Source organism: Corapipo altera, unplaced genomic scaffold (assembly GCF_003945725.1).
Source record: "Corapipo altera isolate COAL_440 unplaced genomic scaffold, ASM394572v1 22b, whole genome shotgun sequence".
Lineage (NCBI taxonomy): Eukaryota > Metazoa > Chordata > Aves > Passeriformes > Pipridae > Corapipo > Corapipo altera.
The window spans coordinates 16,032,584-16,058,422 of record NW_020884876.1 but is presented as its reverse complement, the minus strand read 5'-3'; the positions used below and the strand labels follow the sequence as shown (position 1 = coordinate 16,058,422).

Genomic DNA, 25,839 nt, shown 5'->3' with positions numbered 1-25,839 from the left:
AGATTACCATCTTGATGACGAACCATTATCATCAAAGTATATTGACTTTTCTTGGTAACTGGATTTCAAATTTCTGAAACTGGAAACTTTGAAATAAACAAAGCCCTGGCACCCTAAAATCATACTCTTCATTGTATACTTTTATTTTTGCTACTAGCATCAATATAGGTTTGCCACTCATTCAATTGCTTCTCTGTTGCATTACAGGCATCTGTAACCAATTGTGTAAATTTTGAAAACCTACTAATCTGATAACATTTTTGGACACACAGGTGAGGGAAAGCTTTGCTTACTATTTATTAATCTATTTATTCACAATAGCACTGGCTTTAATTCAGTCAGAGATGTCAGAAAAATAGCTCTCTTACAAGCTATTTGCATTACCTATTCACAAAGAAGTGAACTTCCTATGCCCTTTCTGACTCATATATTAATTTTTTCTCAAAGCATTGTATGGAGTTTTCTGTAAATTTAGGATGTGTTGAAAGTGAGATTCCACAGAAAAAATAATAAAAATTTAGTTTATTTTTACAAAGTAGCTTTAAAACCTGAACGTTTTCATATATACATTAACAATGGGTCAGATAAGTATAAAAGTGAACATTTACTTTGACTATTAGACTTTTTAGGAAATAAAAGGCATGCACTTGTAATAATGGAATCATGTTCTGTATTCCTTATGTGGCTTATAAAATTACTGTCATGCTCCAGGCAGTGCAATTGTACTTTATATCTCAGAGCTCAACTGTAAAATTCTCACTAACCTCTCAATAGCAAATCAACTCAGTGTTCGGAAATGCTTTTAGTTTGCTTTGATTTTTACCTTATGTGACATTACAAAGGAGAAAAGTCTGGATTAACTGTCAAGCTAGTGAGAATTTGTGCTAATTTTATTCAAAACAATTTCCTAAGATTTCCAAAAGGGAGTTCTCCAGTGAGGAACAAAAAAAGAAAAAAAAAAGTATTAGAAAAGTAAATGTGACATCTTAATTCTCTTAAAGGAAGACAAAAGCAAAATTATTTATAAAAATGTCATCAGCAACAGGTATAATTTATATCAGAACATATGGAATCACATTTATATTCACCAGAGGCTATCTTTAGAATGTAACTTGTGGCCTAATCAGCAGGCTTAAATTTAAAGTAGCAGTAGCATTGTGCTTAATATGTGTAGGTGGGGTAAAAAAAAGCCCAGAATCCTATCCAGGTGGGTTTACCTATATCATTTTCTTCCCTAATAATCCCTAATTTTCTGCATGAACCAATGTTTTAGAGTAAATAGGAAAACAAGCAGAGATTAGTTAATAATGAGGTCCTTCCACTCCTAATATCAGTTTTCTAATGCTAGAAACTCCTCCCTGTAAAGGAACTTCTTTTAAAAATGGTAACATTTTTTTAAACTGCATCAATCAAAATTTGTACCTATGAAGGCAGTTTATTTATGTAGTTGTGATAAGGATATTGAGAGTAACTGCTTTTTCTATTAGTACACATCTAGTTCTTCTTGCATATACAGAAATGGGTTTTTGAGCCAAATTAAGCAAACTGGAGCTTATCACGTGAATATCTTTTGGACCTACATTTGAATGTTATAATTATGCAGCTGTGGACTATATAAGTACTTACATGTGCACCAATTTTTAGGAAACCATGTTCAGACACCAAGGAACATAATGGTAAAATGCCTTTCTTCAACACACAACACAGAACTTGTAAATTACTTCTATAGGAAGGAAGGAGACTATACATTTTAGATGAATTGTCTTAGAAATAATTGGGTTTGTATTCTGTCTTCTTTCATTTACATCTTTCATGACACCAATGGTCATCCTAACTACTTAGTGCTGGTAGATATTAAAGCATTTGTTGCAAGCAGTGTTCACAGCATGGTATATGATTTAACAAACCCTGTAAAGTTAGCTGACTTAAATTTATTACATCACAAGTCCTGAAAAAAGTATTTTGCATAGGTGTGGATGTCCCTACATGATCACAGCACATCAGGTCTTCAGAAGATACAATAAGTTAGCTAAAACACTTAGAAACTGGACAGTTGGATATAAATACTTTTGTTATTAAGGTCAAACAAGTTTTAACAAAACATCAACACACTAGAGTTTGTCAGGGTTTGTAATCTGGCAATATCCATAACATTTTTCACATGATGCAAAAGGCAAATGGAAGTGGTCAAGCTACTTCACATCACCAGATTACCAGAAACTCAGCATGATCAAACAAATTATTTATCCTCAGCTGCCTTCTCAGAAATGTCTGAGCAGCCATTTTCACAACTCTTAAAAAAAAACATGATAAGACTTTTGAGAAGATATTTATAATTAGTGTTACTGAAATCAGCTAAGTAAAGATATTACCATTTGGTAATCTTCCTGCATGGAAGATTTCCTCTGAAACATTTAAAGTGTAGTAAACCTATATGTAACTGAACTCAATGTCCTGTGACTTGGAAGTGTCAGGCAGACTTGCAGTACTACTAATTCTGCCTCTAGTTTTCTGCCGAGTACTTGGCACTGCTGAATAAGCTTTTAGATAAACAGGAATGCCTTAAGTTAATGCAATCAGATTCACTAGTAAAATATCTATCATTTTGCTAGATATAGTTCTAATGAATATGTAGTATCCATTAAAGTAATAGATTTAAAAGAAAAGAAAAAAACCCAACCAAACAAAAGAAACAGGTGAAGTGTAAACTCAGAAATGGATTTCTCTGAGTAGAGGGACGTAAGGGAAGAGGAAAGAAGTATCAAGGTAGACAAATAATAGGTTAACAAGGTTTATAGATCCCACTACCATTTGACAGAGGAAGAAGAAGGCCACTTTTTGACAGTGGTAGAGATTTCTTTGGCACTTTGAACTCCTGACTTAGTAAGTGAATGTGGTCACTGTTGCTCCACACTTCTGAAGAGCCAGTCATTCAGGTACAAGAGCAGGCTGGAACTGATCTGGACCTGCTGCCACTTCAGTAGGTGAGATCAAGACCTGTAATTACTTTCATATCCTGAGGGCCAATTTTGACTCATATCTCAAGAACATACAGGAAGAAAGACTGGAAAAGGTCTTCCTCCCACACCCCCATCAACCCCTAGAAACCACACTAATATTTTTCCTTTCCCTTCACATTCCCTTCATATGCAACACATCTGTCACGAGGAAACTATCAAAAATTTAACTGCAACGTGAAAAACATGTTGATTCACAGAATGAATCAGAGATTTCATTCCACTTCTAAATTAACATCAGATTGCACGCTCTGCCTTTAGTGACTCTTGGATACTATTATTTAAGCTTCAGGTTTTTTAAATCAGCTATCTACACAAGCTCATTTTAATTTATTTATTGTTTCACAGTTTTTATACCAATTAAATTTAAGTCACAGCTACATGTATTTTTCTACTTCTCATAATACTTACGGGTCTTTCGAGCAGAATCTTCCACAAAAAGAGAAGAAATATCTTCGTCCACTCCTGCTTCATTCTTTGCAATGCAAGTATATGCTCCTGTATCTTCATAGCGCACATTGCTAATGTGAACCTCACTACCATTTGCTGAAAGTAGAGAAAAAAATCAACATGCAGACATGGTACATTGCTTTCAGATTATAAATTCAAAAGGGTTTCTCTGCTTATATTAATTAAACCATTTTCATTCCTGAGTTCATAACTTGGAGGCATGCCAAATTAGTCCAAAGGTATGCAACAGGTTAGTGAATTACATGCACTGTTATTCATCTCACAGATATCTGGACTACCTCAGCTGATTTTGCACTTCAGAGCCAAATATCAGTCCAAGGTTTCATATATGTTAAATTACTATGATTGCTTCTAAAATTGGGTAATTTTTAGGTTTTTATTATGTTGCATTTGGTCACTTGAAAATATCATTGATTTTACATAAAATAACCCATTTTTCCATGGAAATTTTAGAATGGGCTAAAATTTCATAGTAAAGAATAAATTTTAATAAAATTATTTAGTTTTCATAACCAGCGGCACCTACTTTTGCTTCTGTGTAAATGCAGTGTAACAACAGAAAAACATGTGCAGTGAAATTTTATACCTACATCAATGTGGGAGCCTATGGAAACCACTTCAGGAACCATACATTAGCTTGTGTAGGAATGCCAACAAACAGTCTAGGTTTCACAGGCAAAGGTCTTACAAATAATGTCATGTGAATAATGACGTGAAAAATAATTCATTGCATTTTGAGTATAGTATACTTATTCAGCTGTAGGAACTATACAAAAAACATCTTTGTAGGTATTCTAAAGTATGGACTAGAAGGGGCACAGGGTTATGATGTAATATCCCTTCTATTTTGAAGTTAATGCATAGATAGTTTAACCCAGGAAAATATCTAAGAAAACGTAGTGGGATTTTTGAAATTTAATTTCACTTAAGTACATTCAATAAAAATGAATTAAGTGTATTTTGCTTAGAGAAGAATTCTTTTTATTTATTTATCATAAATATATGAAACAGAGATGAAGGAAAAAAATTCCACTATAATCCCTACAGGAAAAATTAACAACGTGCTGCTATTGAAGAGGATTCCATCACTTTCTGTCATAGTGGAAAGTGTTTCTGCAAGGCAATTTTTCACAAATATCCAAGAGAGTTGTCCATGAAAGAACACAAAACTATGACACCTGAAGGGAAGGTAACTCTTCAGAGAAGCACTTTCCATGCTCGTCCCACTGCTTCTTCCACTGTAGGCTGAGTTCTGTCCTATTCTAATGACACATTCTGTTTTTGTAGATGAATGAGAGAAGGTTTTGAAGGGAACATCAGAATTTTTTATTTTGTGGCTGATCAGAAATCACCAGAAGCACTGAAGAAGCATGAAGATTTTATGCTGGACAGGTCCACTGCTTTTGCCGAGCCCTGAAGATTCATAGATTGACTGTTGATTAATCTTAACTGTTGATTACTTAAAGGTAAGACTTTAGTTTTGGCAAGGGTTTATTTGCGGTTTGATTTGCTTGTGGGGTTCTGGTTTCTCAGGGTTTTTTGGGGGAGGGCATCGGGGGACAGGGTTTGTGTGTCTGTGCGCAGTGTCTTTGCATTCCCCTGGAGGTGTACTGATAGCCCTCAGACAACAGTGCATCCATTTCAGGTATTTCTCCTCCTATCCTGTTCACCCCAAATCTGATTAAGATTCTTTTCAGTCAAAAAAACCTGATGTTTTCAATTGATCTGCAATAAAGGTAAAGGTTGGTCCATCTTCTAACCTAAATTAGTGAAAAATAGTCAGATTGATATTGATGTATTAGAATAAATATTTACAGACAAAGACATTGGCTCCCAATTTAATTATTAGTGTTGAATACCCATTGAATACATTAATATAGTTGCAGTGAAAAATTCTGGTTGGGAATGGGTCGTGGACCACTCACTCCACTTGGATACTTCACATTTTTTAATAGAGAAGAGAATATTAGAATTTACTCGTAATCCTGTCAGTAAGTACAATCATTATTCTAACAAAGAGAAAGTAGAGAAGATATCTGCCTTGAGGAGTAACTGAAAGACATATTTTGAAATGTTTTAGCTTTAGCTTAGACTTCGATCCTTGGTTAAATCTCTGCAAGAAGGGCACCTAGTATGGAAAGGATACACTCATAAAGTACTAGCAACCTGCAGAAAGCAATAAATATGCCCCTTTACCTTGAAGAGTTAGCTGTTTGGACAACTTTGGAGTGATATCAATTCCATTTTTCAGCCAACCAATCTGTGGGTTAGGAATACCTTCAGCATGGCACCGAAGGCTAGCTGTCACACCTGGCTCCCTTGCCTGGCTTTCTGGATAGACTCGGATAACTGGTGGAACTGAAGACAGAGAACAATTCTAATTTAGTGAAGAACAGCATTATCTTCGTTTTAAGAAAAATAATTACAAGCAATTCTAAAGACTCCTGCAGCTATAAATAACAACACACAAATGTGGTATTAGTCACAAATTCAGGGACATTCAATGTGGAACTCTGTCTCAGAAAATTTATGAAGCAGAAGGAACGTTTAATGAGAAAAACCTGCTTTCACTCTCTGTGGTACGAAAGAAAAAAGCCTCAATTCTAGTTCAATAGTTTGTGATTAATAATAACATTTTTTTTCCTTAGATTTCTTTATAAAATATAATATACAACCAGTAAGTCATTATATGACGTAAAGAGACTGCAATTGTCCCGTTTCACAAACCTTAACACTTCACATCCCCCCTTTCCCCTCTCTGTAAAACACCTATCAGCAATCCATCGTTCAAAACCTGTTCAGGTTTGCACCTGTTCAGACAGGACCTTCTGTGCCTAGGATACCATTTGCTTTCTTGTGTTGGTTTGAGACAATTTGGAGGGGTGGAGACCTCAGACAGAAATCTCCTCCCTCAGATTCAATACCTATGGTTTCTCCAATAAAGAGAGAGAGATCAAATATGACAAGATATAAGTGGAAAAAAACCCCCAAAACCAAAAAACTCTTTACCAAGGAGAATGCTAATAGCAATTCTGATAAAGTTTGGTTAAATCAACTGATGAGGAGAAACTTCCCAAGCCCTGCTCACAGGACCAAATTGAGATGGTGACTGGCCTCCCCCACCTGGAAAAAAACATATATGGCCACAGGACAGAGACAGGATGGCTGCCCTTCCATGTGGTTCACCTTCCCCATGCCTGGAAAACCTGGCAGCAATGGTTCAAGATGCATTTGGACAATGCTCTCAGATGCAATTCTTGGGGTGTCCTGCATAGGTTCAGGAGCTGGACTCAGTGATCCTGATGTGTTTCTTCAAACTGAGCAGATTCTGTGATTCTATAAGACTAGTCTTCTGAGTTTCTTTATTAGTAAAGGATAAGATAGGAATTGTTGACATCACTTTTGCAAGGTTTGAAAACTTGCTGCAGTATATGCTTGCCAACTAAAAATCTGCTACTTACCACAAATCTGTATTGGCAGATTGAGGACATATGATATCACAATGGACATATTCCTATCGGTTATCAATAATTGAGCAAGTTTAAAAATCCTACTGTGTAAATTTTTTAGATTAATAACTACATATCTTTAATTATAGAATTAAAGAGAGCTTGCTTGAGGTTGTTTCAAACAATAAAAAAAATTAACTGCAATAAGATTAAACAAGTATATTTTCTATTCTCCAAAGTGTTGTTTAATATAGCTCTAAAAATGTGGAATACTTAGGTTGTGTCACACAACACAGCTGGGTAGAGGATGAAGTATCAGCTAATAATGAAAGAAGATAACAAGATCAAAAATTAACTGTGTCTATTTTGGCACAAGATTAAATATTTTAAAATGCTATCCAGCTATTTACAAGAAATGTCCCAGCATGCTGTCCTATTAGAGCATAGAATTTCCTTAAATTTCTACACTGCAAAAAAATACACAAATGTAGTCTATCTCAGATAGGATGCAAAAATCAGTAAGTCTCAGGGATATTTTAAACCCAGTGAGAGAGAAGGGTCTTTTCAAATAATGTACACAGAAAATTGCACATAACCCCAATATGCAAACTGTAAAAATATAATAAAATAACAAGAAAGAAGGCTAAAATTTGGAAAACTATGGCTGCTAGTTTCTTAGACTACCAGCTGAGAGAAAAAGCATACAAAAACCAGAGATTTAAGATTTCCATTGAGTTTCTGGAAGGGAGACTGCTGGATCTCTATTTTTCATCTGAGGACTGGTATTCCCACTCCTTTTTCCCCTCCACTTCTTCCTTGTTCTATCTCCTCTCTCACAGCATCTGTGTGTTCCCCAATGAGACCTTGCCTTCTCCACCGTGCTCCTCAGACTAAGCCCCACTCAATTTCACATTCAGTAGTCTAAACATATTTGGCACCTCAGCTCCCAGTTTCACTCTACCTCTTTTCCTAAGGTCCAATTTTTATGTCTGCCCTGTTCCTTGACACCAGCTCCTTTAGGAAGCCTACCTTACATTGTAGATTTCCCACTGCAGCAAAGCCAAATAGCTTATTCCTCCACCTTGTCTCAGAAAAGCAAGGAGCTCCATCTCCTTAGAAACCGGATTGCCATAATTGAACACTCACAAGCATCTCAGCAACAGAAATAACTTTTAGGACCAATAGTAAGGCATTGCATTAATTGCATTCTGACTACCTATGACAGGATATTTCTTGTCTTTTTTTTTCAGTGAAATATTTTTATTGCATACAAAAGCTTATGGGTATTTAACTACCACACCTTGACAGATTTCTGCTGAGCACTTGTGAAGAGACATTTTTAATGGTCCAATGTATTAGTTTAATTTGGACAAAAGGTAGATATTTTGGGGGCATAGTTGTTGTTAAGAAAGTTTTAGAAAATATTATAACTGAAATAAAATATTTCCTAAATAAACAAACAAAATCCCACCCTACATGACAAGATGCTATTGTTGCTAAATTAACTACTCTGGTGTTGTTAGGAGATGTGAAAGTGAGGACCTGCTCAAACGAAAACATGTCTGAGTTTTCTTTTACTATCTCTTGTTTCTGTAGTAGATCCTTTTCCCTTTAGCAGTGTTTTCCCAGGCACAGACGTTCTTGCATTAGAGTTCATTTCTTGCACTATCTTTCCTCCATTAGTTGCCATTTCCCGCTGTCCTCAGCAAATCTTTGTCTGATAGGTTACCTATACAGCTAGAAATGTTTTTCAGATCTTGTTTTGCATTATACTTTTTATTTCATATTACCCCGAAGCCTACCTGCTATATAACACTAAGAAAGAACTGTGCAACTGAGGCATACAGACAGGAGAAATATATTACTGCAGTTGTGGTCTCAGTCTAAAATGTTAATTTGGTATGACAAGTTTGAGGTAAACTCTTTGGGTTCATTTGAATAACTTTTTTGTGTGTGTGTGTAACTGAGCATAAATATTACCAGTAGTCAAATTTTAAGTACACAATTAATGTGATTGTTCTCAAAGACTTTTAAAGAGGTATATTCTAATGTCCTAACCTAACTTAGACTACTTTACAAGGGAGATATCATTACATAGGTTAAAAAGGGTGGGGAGACACTGCATGCTTGCACTTAGCAGAGTAATGTATAATGCATAATTGAGTGAATCCTATATCCCTTATCTTTCAGTTCAAAAAGCTATCTGAGAGTTTTGGTTCCAAATATGCTGCATATGTAACTATTCAATAAATCTTACATTTGCTATAAAACCTCCTGAATATTATTTCAGTCGGGTCTGATGGGGGGATGGCAGAGGGGGAGGGAAAATATAGTCTGTTCAAGCTCTCTTGAATCCAAGGAGAATGTATGTGTTTAAAAAAGAAACGGGTAATATATTTAGTGCTCTAGGTTCTTCTATTGCTGCTTATAATAACACTTCTTTTTTATTAAACTGAGATACTTTGGAAAAACAAAGCTGGTAAACAATTCTTCAGACATAATAAATACCCAATTTACATCAGGCTGAGGGACTGGGGTCTCCTTTCTTTATCTTAAGGTACCCAAACTGCTAACCTTTTGTCTTGAAAACAATGTGGGGAAAATTCTTATCACCTATCTGCAAAGATCTTGACTTGTAAAATCAATGTAAAATCTCAGTGACTAGGATACCATACACAAACAGAAAAAAAAAATCAGATAGGTGCTACATATATATTAAGTTGATTTGCAAGATACACCATAACCTCGTACCATTTTTGGATTCAGTTTGAAGTCAGTCTTCCATTTTGTTTATAATATGGCTAATGACATCTTGCTTCTCTGTCTAGAAACAACCTTCCAAAAGTGAAATTCGTCAATTTGGAAAATCTAGGCTATGCTCTGTATATACTTGAAAAATAGAAAAACTTGAATTATGAAAAAGATATTTAAACTCATCTAGGTATCATGTCTATATCTGTCAACGTGATCATTACTATTAACATTTCTGGCTATGGACAGCATGGATCTGCAACACAATAAACATTGAGTTGCTGAGAAAACACAAACTTTCTAGGTATTTCAGCTTTTTCAGTAGTAATTTTCAAGGCTTTTTTTTTTTGGTGTCAGATATAGATATCACAATAATGTAATCCTAAGAATGGTGATAACAGTATTAATTTTTATAATCCTTTTTAACACCTTAACTAACATATGCAATAACAGAGACATAAGGAAAAACAATCCTGTTTTGTTAATAAACTTCTGTTTTTTCACTTAAACGATGCATACACTTCTGTTGTATTAAAGAGTTGAATATTTATCTATAAAGTGGCTAATTGAATACATTCATACCATCAAAAGGCATTTTAGAGACAGGTGGCCCCCTACCAAATACAACACCACACATTACAAGAATACATGTGTTTGTTACAGATTTTTTTCTCTCTAAGCACCATTTATTAATTTTTCTCGAAGAATTTTTCCAGCATTTACCAGCATTCACCTATAAAAGTTTGAATGGCTGCTGTGGACAAAACACAGAGACTAATAAAGAAGCATAGGGGAGATTATATAAATTCTTCCGAAATACGAATTAAGACAGTTTTTAGCAAATTAATTATGGAGTTGACATAAATATTTTATGGAAGATTGAGTTACAGAGCTCCTCTTTGTCTTCAGTGATACTAAGACCATTATATACAACTATATATACATCTGAGATCAGACTTTCTAATTAATGAGATTCATGTCATGTGATGTCAACAGTAAAGGAAAAATATCTGATAGAATTAATTTAAATATAACTAATATATTGAAAGAAAAATAAAAATCAAACTTACAGACTCAGATTTTTTAGTCATATAGTCTCAGAGTCACATAATCTCAAAATTGTACACACTGAAAGTTTAAAGTATTTTGTAAATGCTAATAATTAGGATTACATTATGAAACAGTTACTCCTGCTCCATTATGACTTTGTATTTTGGGGTTTTTTCATAGTTTCTATGAAAAAGTGTTAAATATCAACTTATAATATTGCTTACAATATTTACCATATTACTTGTATAAGAGTAGACTGATTTTTTCACCATGAAACAAGTCTTTTACAATGCTCCTAATCTCTATTTTTGTAACTCTAAAGAAAGCTTATTCTCTTATTCTTTACTACTGTACCAGATAATTCAAAACTAAAAAAAATCGTAAAGGCTTTAATCTTGAAAATAAATCAGATTTATATATATATATTTGCATACTAATCAATGTAAAAATATATATTTTTTTCTAAAAATATATAGCTGTACATAAAAGGAAATCAAGAAAGGACTTAAAATCTAATTACGTTGTTTTCATTGAACCTTCACATTACATCTTTGTGATCAATGAAGCCTCATTATCCCATTAACCTTTTGACTGACTCTCCAGTTAATACAAGTATCATTATATTAATTAGTCATTATCACAGCTACAAGTACTGACCATCATGCCTGTGCTTAAGAAGATTATTGCTTAGAAGTACAGATCTAAACTGTGGAAGAGCTGTTCATTTGACCTTTAATCTCAATGGATTTAACTCTGTTTATCCACAACATGCACAGCAAATGATCCTAATGCTCAAAGGGCCTTCTTTTCCCATTCCTTGCTCCCCAAAATATCAACAACCAACATCATGTTAGAAGGTACCATTCCAGTGCCAACCTTTGGAACAGCAGTTATCTGAGGTCTACAGTGGTTTCCAGATGAAAAAAACAGTATCTTGACAGACACTTCCATCACCAGAAAAAAATCTAGAGTTATCCTCTCTCAAATTATGTTCCTTGATTTTCTAGTCTTGTAGAAAACCTTCAACTTCAGTGGAGTTTTGCCTCATTGTGTGCTGAACTGAGACAAACGTGAGGAATCCTACTATTTTAACTGCTGCAATGCACCCCTGCAGGATTATTTACACACTGAGATAGATAAGGAATGTGTTGACAAGAATATAATTTTGTTAATATTTTGGGGTAACCAAAACCCATAAAACAGAGGAGGAATGTTGGTCAAGGACCTCCTAATATGTTCAACTCACCACTAATTCTTCTATGTCTGTAGAAATTAAAATATGAACAAACTGCACTTCAGTTTTCTCACTAGTTTAGCCAGTATTTTCCTCCTGGCTTTTTAAATGACAGAAAATGATCCCAGCAGAAAAATTTGAAGGAAGAAAAGTGCAAAGTCTTGGGAGGGGAAGAAATTAGAAAAAAAATAAAAATATATGGATGGATAAATATCATAGCCAGCTTCTGGTGAAACATAACAGCAGAGACAACATGTTTATAAAACTGCAAACAAGCACTAAAAGTCAAAGTAATTTAAAGTGTGAAGGATATTAGCAACAGAAAAGGGAAAATAAAGCTATTAAAAGAAGAATGAATCATATTAAAAGTCAAATTAATCTTGGAAGCTGTATTTCATGTGCATATCAATGAAAGATAAAAATAACAAAATATTTCAGCATTATTGGATGAAATATCAAGAAAAGTCAATTATAATAAGGCTTTGTGCAACTGAGCAACAACTAATAAAACAAAGAATAGCCAGGAAACTAGGGTTTGTATGCTTAAGGAGAGAAATAGAGCCTGTTCACGCAAAGTAAATTTGGAGGAGAAGATTGAGGTCAAACATGATTCTGGATAGGATTAAGTAGCAGCATGAAACGACAGACACTGGTAGTTTACTGCAGAAAGGGAGACTTAAGAGTCAAAGACAAATATGAACTGAAAAAACATGAAAGCACAGGATCACTCAAAGGAAAAAAAATACATTAAACCTCAGTGGTGATAAAGTACAGCAGACCTTTCATCAGTGGACAATAAGAACTGCTTAAAACAAATTAGAAAAAAACCTGCATATATGAAAAACAGCTGGGAGAGGATACAGCAGCTTTAGAGAAAGTAAAGGCCTGTCTTCAAGGCACCAGTAACAATGTTGCCCAGTTAAGTTTTTTCCAAGTACAGAGTTTAACAAAATGTTCCCTAAAACTTCAACAGATGCAGGAAAATGTAAAGATCAAGACTTCAAGGCCAGGTGCCTGAAGTTCATCCAATAAAATCATGGTTAGATTTCAAAATAATAAATTTGAATTTAGAAGCCTACATCAATTACAAAACCTTTAGGGAAGTACATATTTTTAATTTTATATTAAACAAAACATTCTTAACACAAGAGACTTACACACTTATTTTTTCCAATGTGTTCCAGAATTAATAAATTAATACCAAAACCTACTCTTTATATGTATATCTATATGTATATATAAAACCACGTATTATTCTCTATAACATGACCTGTGCAAAGAAAGCCCTCTGGACTATCTTTACACCTTTTAATAACTATTATCGATATGGAAGTAATAAATGAAAGTTTTTATATTTTATTGTTTTGGAAGGTTATTTAAAGGTAATAAATGAAGAAAAAATTATATTTCTTTTTTTCTATAAGCTGTAACACAATAAAAAGAAGTAAAACAGCAACAGCAGATCTGCTTAACAAAATCCAAACCCCAAGTCTCTCATGACTTGGTAATTAGAACATTTTTCCTTACCAGTCACTTGGAGAATATGAGTTTGATAGAGCTTATCATAGCCATCAGCATAGCAGGTGTAATTTCCCATATGAGTTGTGGTAACCTTAGTAATGTACAAGGACCCATCATCTCCAAAATCCTACCAGGAAACATTAAAAACAAGGTTATCACAATTAAGCCTGCGTCTCTACAGTAATTATGTTCATCATCTTGGCAATAAAGCCATGCAAATATCAAGCATCACAAATATTAAATGAGAATATCTGACAGTAATCTGAAATTCAAACATTCTACTTGTGAATGGTGTTGTTTAATCTTTCCACATATACTGTGTCTGTAAAAGAAAATACAATTTTTATTTTATCAACTAGTTAAACTCTGCAGAAGCAATATGTTTACTTAGCTATGATAGTTATTTGCAGAAGAAAAGATATTTAGGATTGGATCTGATCAGCAAGAAAAAATTAAATCTCTGCAAAAATGAACAAGTTAAATGACATCCTATGGAATTGTTGTCATCCTTTGGAATGGTACACGAAATGATACACACAAAAAAAAAGAATCCTCATTTTTTCTTCAATTCTTCTCATTAGATTCAGTGATACATTACAGAATTACTTCTGTCGTAAACTGATTTCAGGGATCTGGGATTCCTGAAAGCCAGTATTTCTGGTCAAGACCATGGCAAAGGAGGCTTTTAGTGCATAAGCCTCAAACTTTTGGCACTAGGTCCTGTGACCAGCTCAGTAACAGGTCCATATTCCCCATAGTCTTCCTTTTTGCTGCTGATATAGTCCTGAAACTCTGTAGACCTTTATATCCCTCACCAGATTCAATTCTGGGATGGTTTTGTCTTTCCTAATCTGCACATTCAAATAGTACCTCTGTGTTCTCCCTGGGTCACCTGTCCTTCCTTACACCATTCTTCCTTTTACTTGAGTTCTGTCAAGAACTCCTTGTTCATTAATACAGGTCTCTGGCTGCTTTTGATTTACTGTTCAGTTTGACAGCCTGTTCTTGAGAGTAGAGGATGTGATCCTTGAAAACCATCTTTCTTAGACCCCTTCTCTTTTCAATATGATCTTCTATGTGATTCTTCAAAGCACATCCTTGAACAGGCTGAAGTCTGCTGCCCTGAAGTCCATGGCTGTACTCCAGCTTTTTGCCCTTCTGACTCCACTTAGGCTCCTTATCTCTACTATTTCATGGCCAAGGGACTTTTATATTCCCAACCAATTCCTCCTTGTTTCTTCATAAACTTTGTAACTTTCTCCATAAATTCCTCAAATCCACAGAAGACTATCAAAAGCCTGTAAAAACAAAAACCTCAGCTACAATACATTCAGGAAATCTGTAAATTGCACATTAAAAGAACTTTGATAGAAAATTATTACTATGTGATTTGTTATTCTTACAGTCTATCCTTTGGATGTTATCAATGAGAAAATACTGGGCTAGATCAACCTCTCGTCCATTATGACTATTCCTGCATTCCTCCATCATCTATGACTTTCCCAATTTATTGGGATTTTTTTTTTTTAAGACCTCCCTTTCCGGTTTCTGTTCATACCCAGAGAACATAATCTCAATGTTTTTATGCACATATTTCATTTAAGATGACTTTTACTATAACATCTTGGGTCTTCCCGTAGACCAAAATTTAAACATGAAAACTAGAATCTCTATGAACTTCCCTTTAATTTTTTAAATTTCTTTCTTTAAATGCACTCAAAAATATTATTCAGAAAACATACGTCTCACTGTATTTCTTCATCCAAAGATGAAAAACTGAATTTTGCATTGCACAACTCTGTGTTTCAGATGATTATGCTAGTTGTTCGTTGAGAGAGGAAAACAAAGCACCTAAAAAGTAACCCACCCGGTAATACTATCAATAACTTGCCTTTCTTAAGATAACTCTAGCTTTCTGTATTAGCACTTTGGTTGCACAGACAATATTTCTACTAACTCTTCAATATACCATTCCATGTTACCACTGCAAATATTGAAAAAGAACCCTCTTTAAGACTTAATTTTTAACTTTGATAGTATGAGTCAATACAACTGGATTTCCCTTCAAAATAGTCCACCTAACTTCAACAGACTTCCTAGCTGGGTATTTTGATCTTTATCTCTTTCTAAAGTGTATGAACAAAAGTTTGATCTACTTTTTTCCCTTACAAGATAAACACATGCTTTCTAAGTGTTATTCTTCAACAACATTAGTAGTGGAAGATGGAAGAACAGCTGTTCAAAAGAGCTAGGTCCTTATGTTTTATCTAGAAAATGGCTATTGTTATTGCTGTCTAAAATTTTCTGTCTAATCTCTGCCAAAGGTATTTGTGAACAAAATAGGACATAGGATGGAATGTATAAAAATTTAGTTGCTACAACGCAGTCTGGAGACGATTTCCTTATGCTACATTATTAGATACCTCTTTGAAGCACACTTACCTGTTCCAGCCCTTTAACTGACTCACTGTGGCATATGATACCTTTAGGTACCGTAGCTATTTTTTAAGTTAATGAATGCCTGTATTATGGCTTTTTCCTCTTTTTCTTAGAAACCATGGATAAAACATCCCTGTGGTTATTTAACCAAGACATCAGTATTTCAGTAAGATTCACACATGACAACATCATCTCATCACTCAGAGAGACTGAATTTTATGGATGGCTTTTTTTTGTTGGTAGTATGGGTTTTATCTGATTGTTTGTTTGGGTTTCCTTTACAACCACAAAATAAATATCCCTAGTTTATTGTTATAGCAGTTCAGTGTTTGTTTTGTTAATTACTACTCAATACAAACAGAACTTGATATTCTAAGCAGCATTTGAAAAGGGATGGTGAAATATAAACAAAGTTATTTGACACTGCGTGTTGACAAATATTCAGTGTTTTATTGACTAACTCACAAGCTAAGTCCCTGAAAAAACCTGAGTCTACTGACACACAAACATAGTTGAAACAGACAGAGCCTTCAAACATCAACAGCAATAAATAGAGAACATTTGATGATGGTAAAAAACTGCTAAAAGTTCAATTTCTGTTCAGTCTCCTACTGTTCAAATAAAAATGGCAAGATACTTCTGGAATTACATTGAGAAACTCTAATTATTTTTGCCATACATAAAAAAGATAGAATTGAACAATTATTTTAACAATGATTCCAATGCAACTCTGTTCTGTTTAAGAACCTGAAATGTTAAGAATCATGATATATGTCATGAATAATGAGTAAAATAATATAGGAAGAAAACTTTAATTTGATAGTCACTCTTTCCTTTGCTGTCTTAGTGTTTATACAACAGAAACCTAAAGGTTATTTTTGTTTTCAAATCAACAGTTATTTCCTTTGGTTTTATAACTTGCTTTCATATGCTAACTCTTTGAGCATAAGAGAGTTTATGATCATTTGACTACACTTCTTCATCAACAGCTCTACAAAGACTGTTCCCAACTTCTCCTTACAGGAGAATGTATAATGAAGCAGACTGCTTGAATTTGTTTCCCATCATAGAACCTAGGATTCGTTTTGGTTTGGTTTGTGGGTACTTTTTTCCCAGCATTTTTTGCCAATATATTTCTCTCTTAAATAACTTTTTGTTTGAGGTTTTTTGCTTTTTGTAAAAACTTTCTGTACTTAAAATCACAACCTTCCCCTCAGAAAACATCTCTCCCAAATAAACAATATCATGTCCGTCGTGGGTTAAAATGGGTTTTCCCTTGGAGTTGGAAAGTGGTTAATCCCAGGGGGTGGTGTTCTTGGTGTAGAGCCAACCAGAAGCTACAATTTGCCCCTGTTAAATCAACATATTACAACAGACCAGAAAAGGAAACCGGATTACGTAGTTGGAAGAGAGGCAGCCATGGTTTGAGATGCCAAGTGTTTGAGTGGGGACCAGTGAGCCCCACGGGGGGGGCCAAGGCCCCCAGCCCCCCACTGGGGCTGTGGAAACCCGGAACAGTATTAAAACTGAATTGAGTACCGTGGTCAAAGGCTGGGGGAGTTTCTCCACTGTGAGTGGGCAGCAGCAGAGGCAGGGTTGAGTGGAGAGCTGTGGCTGAAAGCCAAGAAGATAGCCGGCAACCAGCAACATGGCACATAGCCAGGCTGAGAGACGCAGAGATGTCCTGCAAGGAGGGAGAGCTGGCAACAGAGCAGAGAAAATTCAGCAGACACTGTTTTGAGTAAGACTGGATTACCTTCCCAAAACCCAGAGACCTCCTGAAGAGGAGGGGTGGGCTTCCAAACTTTTAGGGAGTTCTGAAATGCAGCAGCAGCTAGAGAGAGAGAGAGAAGAGCTGAGAGCTCAGAGATATCCTGTGAGTTGGACCAGGATGGAATGCAGGGGAAGTGGCCTTCCTCCTCCCCCCTGCCATGTTGACAGCTGAGGCGGAGCAAAGGAGCTCTGTTAGAACACTCGGGGCAAAAAAAACTAAACTGAGAGTCCTAAACCATTCTGACTCGAGGGAATTTAACCCCTCAAGGAAGGGACTTTCACGGGATGCCTCGCACCCTGTGATATGACCATGGTAAGGAGAGTTTTGTCCCTGCTTTGCAGCCCATGGGAGAGACCTTCGGTTGAAGCTTAAGGACCGAGAGCAGTGAGAATAAAACCCTGTGTTGTAATGGAGGGAGAGAGAGAGAGATATTTTCCAGCTATGACAAATCCAGCCACAACTGCTGCCTTGAAGAGGAGAGATACTGCTGCCCTGAAAGTGGAAAAAACCTTTTCTTCTTTCCTTCTGAACTTTTTTTTGGAGGGAAAGGAGGGATTCGATCTATGTAAATATATTGCTTTACCATAGGAGAGATAGTTAGAATTGTTGTATATAAATGTATTACAGTATTTATTGTGTTAGTAATACTAGATGTGTTATGTCTGAAAACCCCTCTCACATTGAAGCAAAGTGTGGGGGGCTTAGAAATTGGATTTTTGAGAGTCTCAAACCACGACACGTCTTTATTTTTCTTTTCACTAAGTCCATCCACACTGATCATTGCCCAAATCTCACTAGTAATGTATAAGTGAGAATTCTGTTCAGAGATTTAAGTAGTTCAGGAAAATGGATCAGGAATGCAGACTACATTTAGGTGGTCTGAAGGCATTATACCCAAAACTGCAGAAGATTTTGCTTGTGTTTTTTTTTTTAGTTTGCTTTCCTTTTTTTTTTTCCCTTTTTTTTTCTTTTAAATCAGAAAACACGATTTTTCTAGAAGAAAAGTCTAACTCCCTCACAAAATAACTGTAGATCTGGTGCTTAGAGCCCCAAATGCAATAGGAAATTCATTAATGTACAAAACTCAAACCAGAGTTTGGTACCTGGGTTTTCCACATTCTGAGTGACAGAGTGATCCAAAGGGTTCATCCCAAACTCAAAAAATATGAAATATTTTCTTTCTGGTTTATAAGTGATTTTGTTTTCTCATTTTTGTTTCTTTTTTTTAATCCCTGCAATTTTTTCAGGCCTAGGTGATAACTTTCTGACCAGCATTCCAACCTCAGCTTTTTAACGCAGTGATATAAACATTTTGTAAAACAGAACATACTGCATTTAAGAGAGCTATGAACTGGCTAAGAATTTTGTTTTAAAATTTTCTCCCTGTAAGCTCAGTTTCTGGCAGCTGATTAATTCTCTGAGTTTCCTAGAACACCAGCAATCACCAGTACCTCCACATTGGTACATAGTAAAAAAGTGATTTTCATGCACCAAAGTTTACACTTATACACTTTCACAATACTGATTTTATGGTACCTGTTTCATGTATGTCAGAAGAAAAAATACGATCTTATGGCCTTTAGTTTTTCGAATTCTAAAGAACTTCAAAATATTACTTTTAGCTCCAAAACTCCACATTATGAAGAATAAAATAAAAAAGACAAAAATAAAAACAATAAGGAAATCATACAGGCTATGTGAACTGGAGATGAGAATTATTACTTGCATTATACTGAAACAAACAAAAAAAAAAGCTTACTGGAACCTTAATAAATGGAATTACCAGGCACCCCATATTTTGAATTCATAACTCTAAGATTTCATATGACCTGTATTTCTATTTGCAGTCTTTGACAAATCTGCAAAAAAGAAAAAAATTATATTTTTTGGACTCCTTTTTACTGATAGTTAATACTAGTTCAATGGTAATGATAACACACTTAGAGTGTGGGTGTTTACATCCTTTTTAAAGGGAAGTCTCGATTTTTTAATGGGAAAAGGCAAAAAAACCCATCATCTGCCTCTGAACTGAGTAGTTAAAAAACTTGAAGCTAAGGATTAAAATTTTGCATTGGTTTGCTGAGGGAAAGGTGCATCAATAATTGCAGACAACCAGATATTTTTGAAATAACAGCTGTTTGCTTATAAAACACAGCCAGTATACCACAATTCCCTTTATTTCCTACACCTCCCTCCAAGCTTTCTGCATTTGATTTCAATCAACTCATAAGAGTACCAGTAATACTAATGTCACATTCTTGTTAATATTTTACATATTTTTCAGTATCTTTAACTTCCTTTATTACAAGGACACAGAAAGTAGATAACCTTTTGAGGATTAACTGAAAACATTTTTTAAAATAATTATTTATGTATGCATGGTTTGCCAGATAAACTCAGCTCAGGTTTTTCATGCTAATGTCAATGTTACAACTTCTATTTTCCAAGTAATCAGTTTCTCTGTTCACATTGGCAAAGCAATGCAACTCTGCAGTTTGTTAGTGCCTGTCAGAAAGAAATTAAATTCCACAATGAAGTCTGAAAATAATTGCATTTGGCACAAATCCAAGAGGTTCTTTTAGTTTTGTTTCTATCTTAAAAAAACAAACCCTAAATTTCATAAGCACAAATTTTGCATACCTTCTCTCAGTTTCATATTTCAAAGTTGCGATAAGAACAAATCATGAATCTAGTGTAAATCCACTAGTTGAAGAACCAGCCTTACAGAGAATTATAAATCACATCAAAATCTAAGAAAAGAAAATGCACAGTCTAAAACAAGCACAGCTGTAGTATCTACAGGGGAAAGTGACAGGATCTTAAAGGAAGCTCTGTTCTGAAGGATGTAGCACTAGACAACAGTTCATGGCTATTAATGCAGGCTAGCTTTAGTCAAGGGAAATTAATCTTTGTAAGCTTCTTTTGCAGTTAGTTGAGAAAGCTAAAGGTAGCAAAATCCTTCCACAGGACAGTTCAGTGGTTCCATCATTGCTCCCCGCTTTGGTTACCACCTGCCTCTCTCTGCTGACCATGGAAAGAAACTTCCTAGTTACAACTAGACATTCTAGGCATTTAATTGATCCCTCTGTTTCTTGACACTGGGGACAATGTAAAGAAAAAAACCAAATCATGAGTGAATTTTACAAAGGGCTGTTTTTCATCACAATAGCTTTACTAGCTTTAGTAAAGCAAAATAGCTTTACTAGCATTACTCTACTGCTCCTGGGTAAAAAGGTGATCATCTGGTGAGCAATTCAGAACATCTAACTAAATCTCCAATGTTGAGAAAGTCTCTGTGCATACTTTCCCAAGATTCTATTAAAAACAGTCAATGCAGAGATCATCCTCTATTCTCTCTTCCTGAAATAATAGATGAGCCCAGATCATTGGTTGAATTGAGCAGGATTTGTTTGTATTCAGCAAATCTCAGAAAAAGATTATTTCTCTGACTATAAATGAATAGAATAACATTGCATCTGTTTAAATAATTTGTTAGAGATGTATGATTTTCCTTTTATTCTCTTGTATACAGTAAGGATTGCAGTTTCAGTTCCTGAGGAAATAGTAACAGCTAATAAATGGTAACATCCATTTTTCTACAGAAAACATGAAACTCATTTGCACTTCTCAAAAAACATGTCAGTTGATTAAAACACGGTTTTGCCGTTTTGAAATCTAATAATGTTACAAGCTTCCTAAGAATCTGAAGAGGGATGACACAGAAAAGTGCCATAAAACCCTTTACTACTAGATCATCAGTGAGAATAATGACTTCATTTTATATGTAGATGTGTAAAGAGAATGAGGATTTTTTTCTTGTTTATGGGAGTCACTAGACACAAGTGACAGCTTTGCCGAAGTACTAGAGCTCTTGAGGGTAGTCATAAAACATCACTAACCTTTTACTTCCCCAAAAACTCTGTAATTTTATGCTATCTTGCTATGAATCTGCAATAATGACTGCTAACTTATTTAGACATTCAAAATCTCCAACTGAGTAGATGCAGCTTTTGTTAAATGAAAATTTCGGCATGCTCTGATACAGCTGTCTTTTTTATTGCATCATGTTACACAGAAATCTTCAGAATCATTCATATACCATTCAACTTTTACTCCTTTCTAACAAAACAAATTGTTGTATAATCAGATTTAATCAGATAAAGTAGCTGACATTAATGTCTCATATATTTCTCAAGTTCACCTCATAATCAGTGACATGAACTTATAACTACACAATTACCACAGTTTATCATAATCTCCCCAAATTGTATTTTTTTTAAAATCAGTTTTAATTGTAGATGTATTTATTATTACACTCCAAGCTGGTTCTTCAAAGAGAAATTAGCTTTCCACTGTGCAGTTTACTTGGATCACATTCCAAAGTGTATCTAAGTGCCAGGAGACCCCAAAGAAGCAGTGCTGACTCAATGTATGCTTCAGGTCTCAATTTAGGATCAGATTTGTGGAATGAGCTAAGCAAGAGCAACTCTATTTCTACTTTCTTTTTTTAAAGACATTATATTTGTAGGATTAGTGCAAAGAAATCACTGAATTTTCCTAACTTTCCTGATTCTAAAAATATCAGCTCTTCATAATTACACTGTAAGATTTAATCTGTTTTCAAATACTTAGATCGCAAACACTTTAGTTTTAAATTTATAAAGTTTATTGAAGTTTTTGATCTTCCTATTGCATAAAATACTGGATTTCAGTTTTAGTTTCATGAGTGCGAACCCCTTTTCCGATGTTGACAATAATTAATATCTTTCTTTCCTGAACTACACTCACCTTACACTAAAAGAACCTATTTTATTTCATAGAAACATATTTCATTTTATTTCATAGAAATTTCACCAGATGTTTCTTCACAAACTCAAGAGAATCTACAAAAAAATTAAAAACAAAACAAAACAAAACAAACAAAAAAAAAAAACAAAACACCAAAACAACAACCCTTAGACTTCTGTATTACAAAAATTTTCATCCGTCTTTCATCCAATCCATCCCATGTATTTCTGAACTATCCATGAGTGAGATAGACAGGCAGGTAGAGTGTCTTCAAGCTTTATACAATCTGTAAAAGCCTTGTGGGATAAATTTTGGTTTATCACAAAATCTCTTTCATACATGTGATAAACTCAATGGGCCACAAAATACCTTTTCAAACACATACGACTTTCAAATATCTTGCAGACAAAACTACCTAAACCAAAAACATAGAGACTAGTTGGGAATCTCCTACTGTGTGGTAACTAAAGAGGAGATAAGGGGAAAAAAAAAGAAAAAAAAAGGAAAAAAAGAAAAAAATAAACCTAGTACCTTCAAAGCTGATATAAAAATCAGAATGATTTGCTTTAGCTCACTCTTAATGTACCAAGAAGGACAAAGTCATATTGTGATTTGAATAGTTTTCTTTAAGTTGATATCTCATTTTAAATGCAACATTAATGTATGATCTACCAACAACAGTAGAGAGAAAAGAGGGCCAGTCATATATTACTTGAATTGTTAATACAGTGCCACTTGTGTCAGTTTGTTATCAAATATGTTATGCAAGAAATGGGGACATACATGCATAGAAAGATTTTGAATGGAATTCCTATATGAAAGACTTTTTCAAGTATACACCTGATTACATACAACAAAGTGATTGACATCCATTTATTACCATCTTCTTCTCTTTGCTTATAAAATCAAAACATTGGCAGTCTGAATGCCAGCACAACAGCTTCACTTAACAAGGGTCTAGTCAGATTGACACACTCAATACTTCTAAAATATTTTTTTTAGAGCCATTTAAACAAACAGAAAATCCCAGTCAATCTGAACTAAGCACTCAGTATGAGCAGGAGTACTACAAGCAAATGTTGAATTTAGACTAATAAAAAAGTGAAAGGTGAGATAATTTACACTTACTACCAATCTTGGTTATCTAAGTGGCACATACACATTGCCTTTGCTCAAACCACTAATACAACATTCCACGTCCATCAGTCTAATCTTTTATCACAAGATAGGTTTACTAGGCAAGATATCAATGATAGAAGAGACACCTCAGGGTCATTCACAGCCACCTTTCACTGTAACCACGGAAACTACTTATGTAAGAATCTTTTGGTTTTGCTCAGGGTTTTTGGGTTTTACATGGTTGTTGATTGGTTTGGGGGGGTTGTTTGTTTAGTTTTATTTAGCCTTCCTACAGAAATGAATTGTGATGATACTTTTTAGTGATAGCCTTTGTATTCCCTGGTTATGGTTTCTAGTCAGGTAAACTGTAAGCCGCTGCAAGAACATCCTGGTATAAAACAAGACAAATTACAGTGCTCAGAAAATTATCTGTAAAAAAAAATAAATAAAATACAGTGACACTGATGAACAGATTTTCTAGAGTTGTACCAAGTATAACTTCTGTCCTTTTACTAATATGAAGCCAAGATGTTATGATAAGCCTACAGGTAACATATATTTTCATAGCTGTTCACGCACAAAGATAATACCATAATGCTGAACTAAAAAAATCCCATTATTTTCTACACATTATGACTAATGAGATATTTGTTTTTGATCTAGTCTGTGTTCAAATCACAGAAAGTGAGGCTGTAAATTCCCCACTTCCTAAAGGAATTGTGAATAGTGATCACAAATATTTTCTTGCTGTTATTAACAAAGTACATAAATCTTGCTGATGTTTAAAACTTTGTTCTTATTAAACACTCACATTTGTTATACATATAATTTTAACCATATCCTGTTACTTGCAGTATAAACTGTGTACTACTTAAGAGCAAAATGCCTAATTGAGGTATACGTGTTTCTTATGCATTAGAACATTGAAAAAAACCCCAGAAGTACTTTCAGTTGCCCAGTTAAAAATAAGACCATAAACTCCAGTTAAACAAAACACTTATATATAAGATTTGTATGCAAATGAGAGTACCACACTGAGTCACAACCATATTCCTGTGCTCTTTGAACTGAGTAACAGGTTCTCTCTTCTGTGATACATTGCTTCAATTTTACAACTGCTCTGCCAATCACAGTAAGCAATTCTCTTCCGTTGCAACAACAGCTAACACTTTGTTAACACACTTCAACTTTCTACAAGATACACCAAAATAATTTTACTACTCAGAACACCATTATTGTTTATATTTGTCTACTATAATTAATTTTTGCTTCTGTAAGTACTGCTTTTTGTAATAGACCCAAAATTTCTTTAGAAATACAAGTCCTTTATGAACTAGGAAGCTATATACACTAAATCTTCTCTTTTCACTTTGCTCTATGTCATTATTTTAAACAATGGGACAGCACTATTCATTGGAAATCTTCTATACTACTGTCACCATATGTAACTGTATTACTGAAACACCATCACATATTTTTTTCTTATATGCAGCACAGTCTTACTTTGCAAGACTGAAACATACAGAGGTGCTTTTTCTATTGCTGATCTCTTTAGCTAACCTTTGGTTTCAATTATCTTTTACTCCAATTATAACTCTATCATTAACTGTTGCCATCTCTGTGATCATAGAATCCATGTCAGAAATAAGATCTTTATTAATAGAGAGGGAGATGGGAGATAATAATAATAGGCGGGAGAAAAGGTGGCTTTTTGATCTGCCTCCCTTTTGCTATAATTTAAAATGTTAATTGTTTAACTTTCACAGGTTAAACTTCAAAGTCTTTTTACATTAATTGATTTCTTGTCTGATGTTAAAACTAATGTATATAATGTCAAAAATATAAAGACAGAACAGGATTTCAGTCATCTTTCATTAACTATAGATGACAATAGCAGGGACTTCACAGAGTTTCTAACGTTTACCAAATTGCTGCACAAAATTAAAAATATCTCATAGAAAAAAGTGGTATGGTATTGATAGTTTACCATGTCATAATATGGCAATTCTATTTTATTTCTCATTAACATAAATAGGTCTGTAAAGAGAGACATTTGCCTGGAAGGAGCAAAAACGCTATAAAGGAAGACATAGCCTCCTCTCAATTAACAGGACTATTTGAAATTAAATGCATAAAAATTGTTCTTATGAAAATTCTTAAGATTAAATGGACTCATAAATCTGATTTAAACCAGACAAGATAACATACTTAAGATGAGAGTGGGTA

General features: G+C 34.5%; 1 protein-coding gene across 5 annotated transcripts in view; it reads right to left on the bottom strand.

Annotated features, from left to right (window-relative positions):
* FSTL5 (follistatin like 5) overlaps positions 1-25,839 on the bottom strand; it is a 283,323-nt gene that overhangs the window by 58,098 nt on the left and 199,386 nt on the right. For all 5 annotated transcript variants that reach the window (XM_027636132.1, XM_027636127.1, XM_027636130.1 and 2 more), the window contains exons 8-10: positions 13,500-13,620; positions 5,685-5,846; positions 3,429-3,563 (exon numbers count right to left, since the gene is read on the bottom strand). In XM_027636132.1, coding sequence (XP_027491933.1) covers positions 3,429-3,563; positions 5,685-5,846; positions 13,500-13,620 — 418 coding nt within the window. The remainder of the gene's footprint in view (positions 1-3,428; positions 3,564-5,684; positions 5,847-13,499; positions 13,621-25,839) is intronic.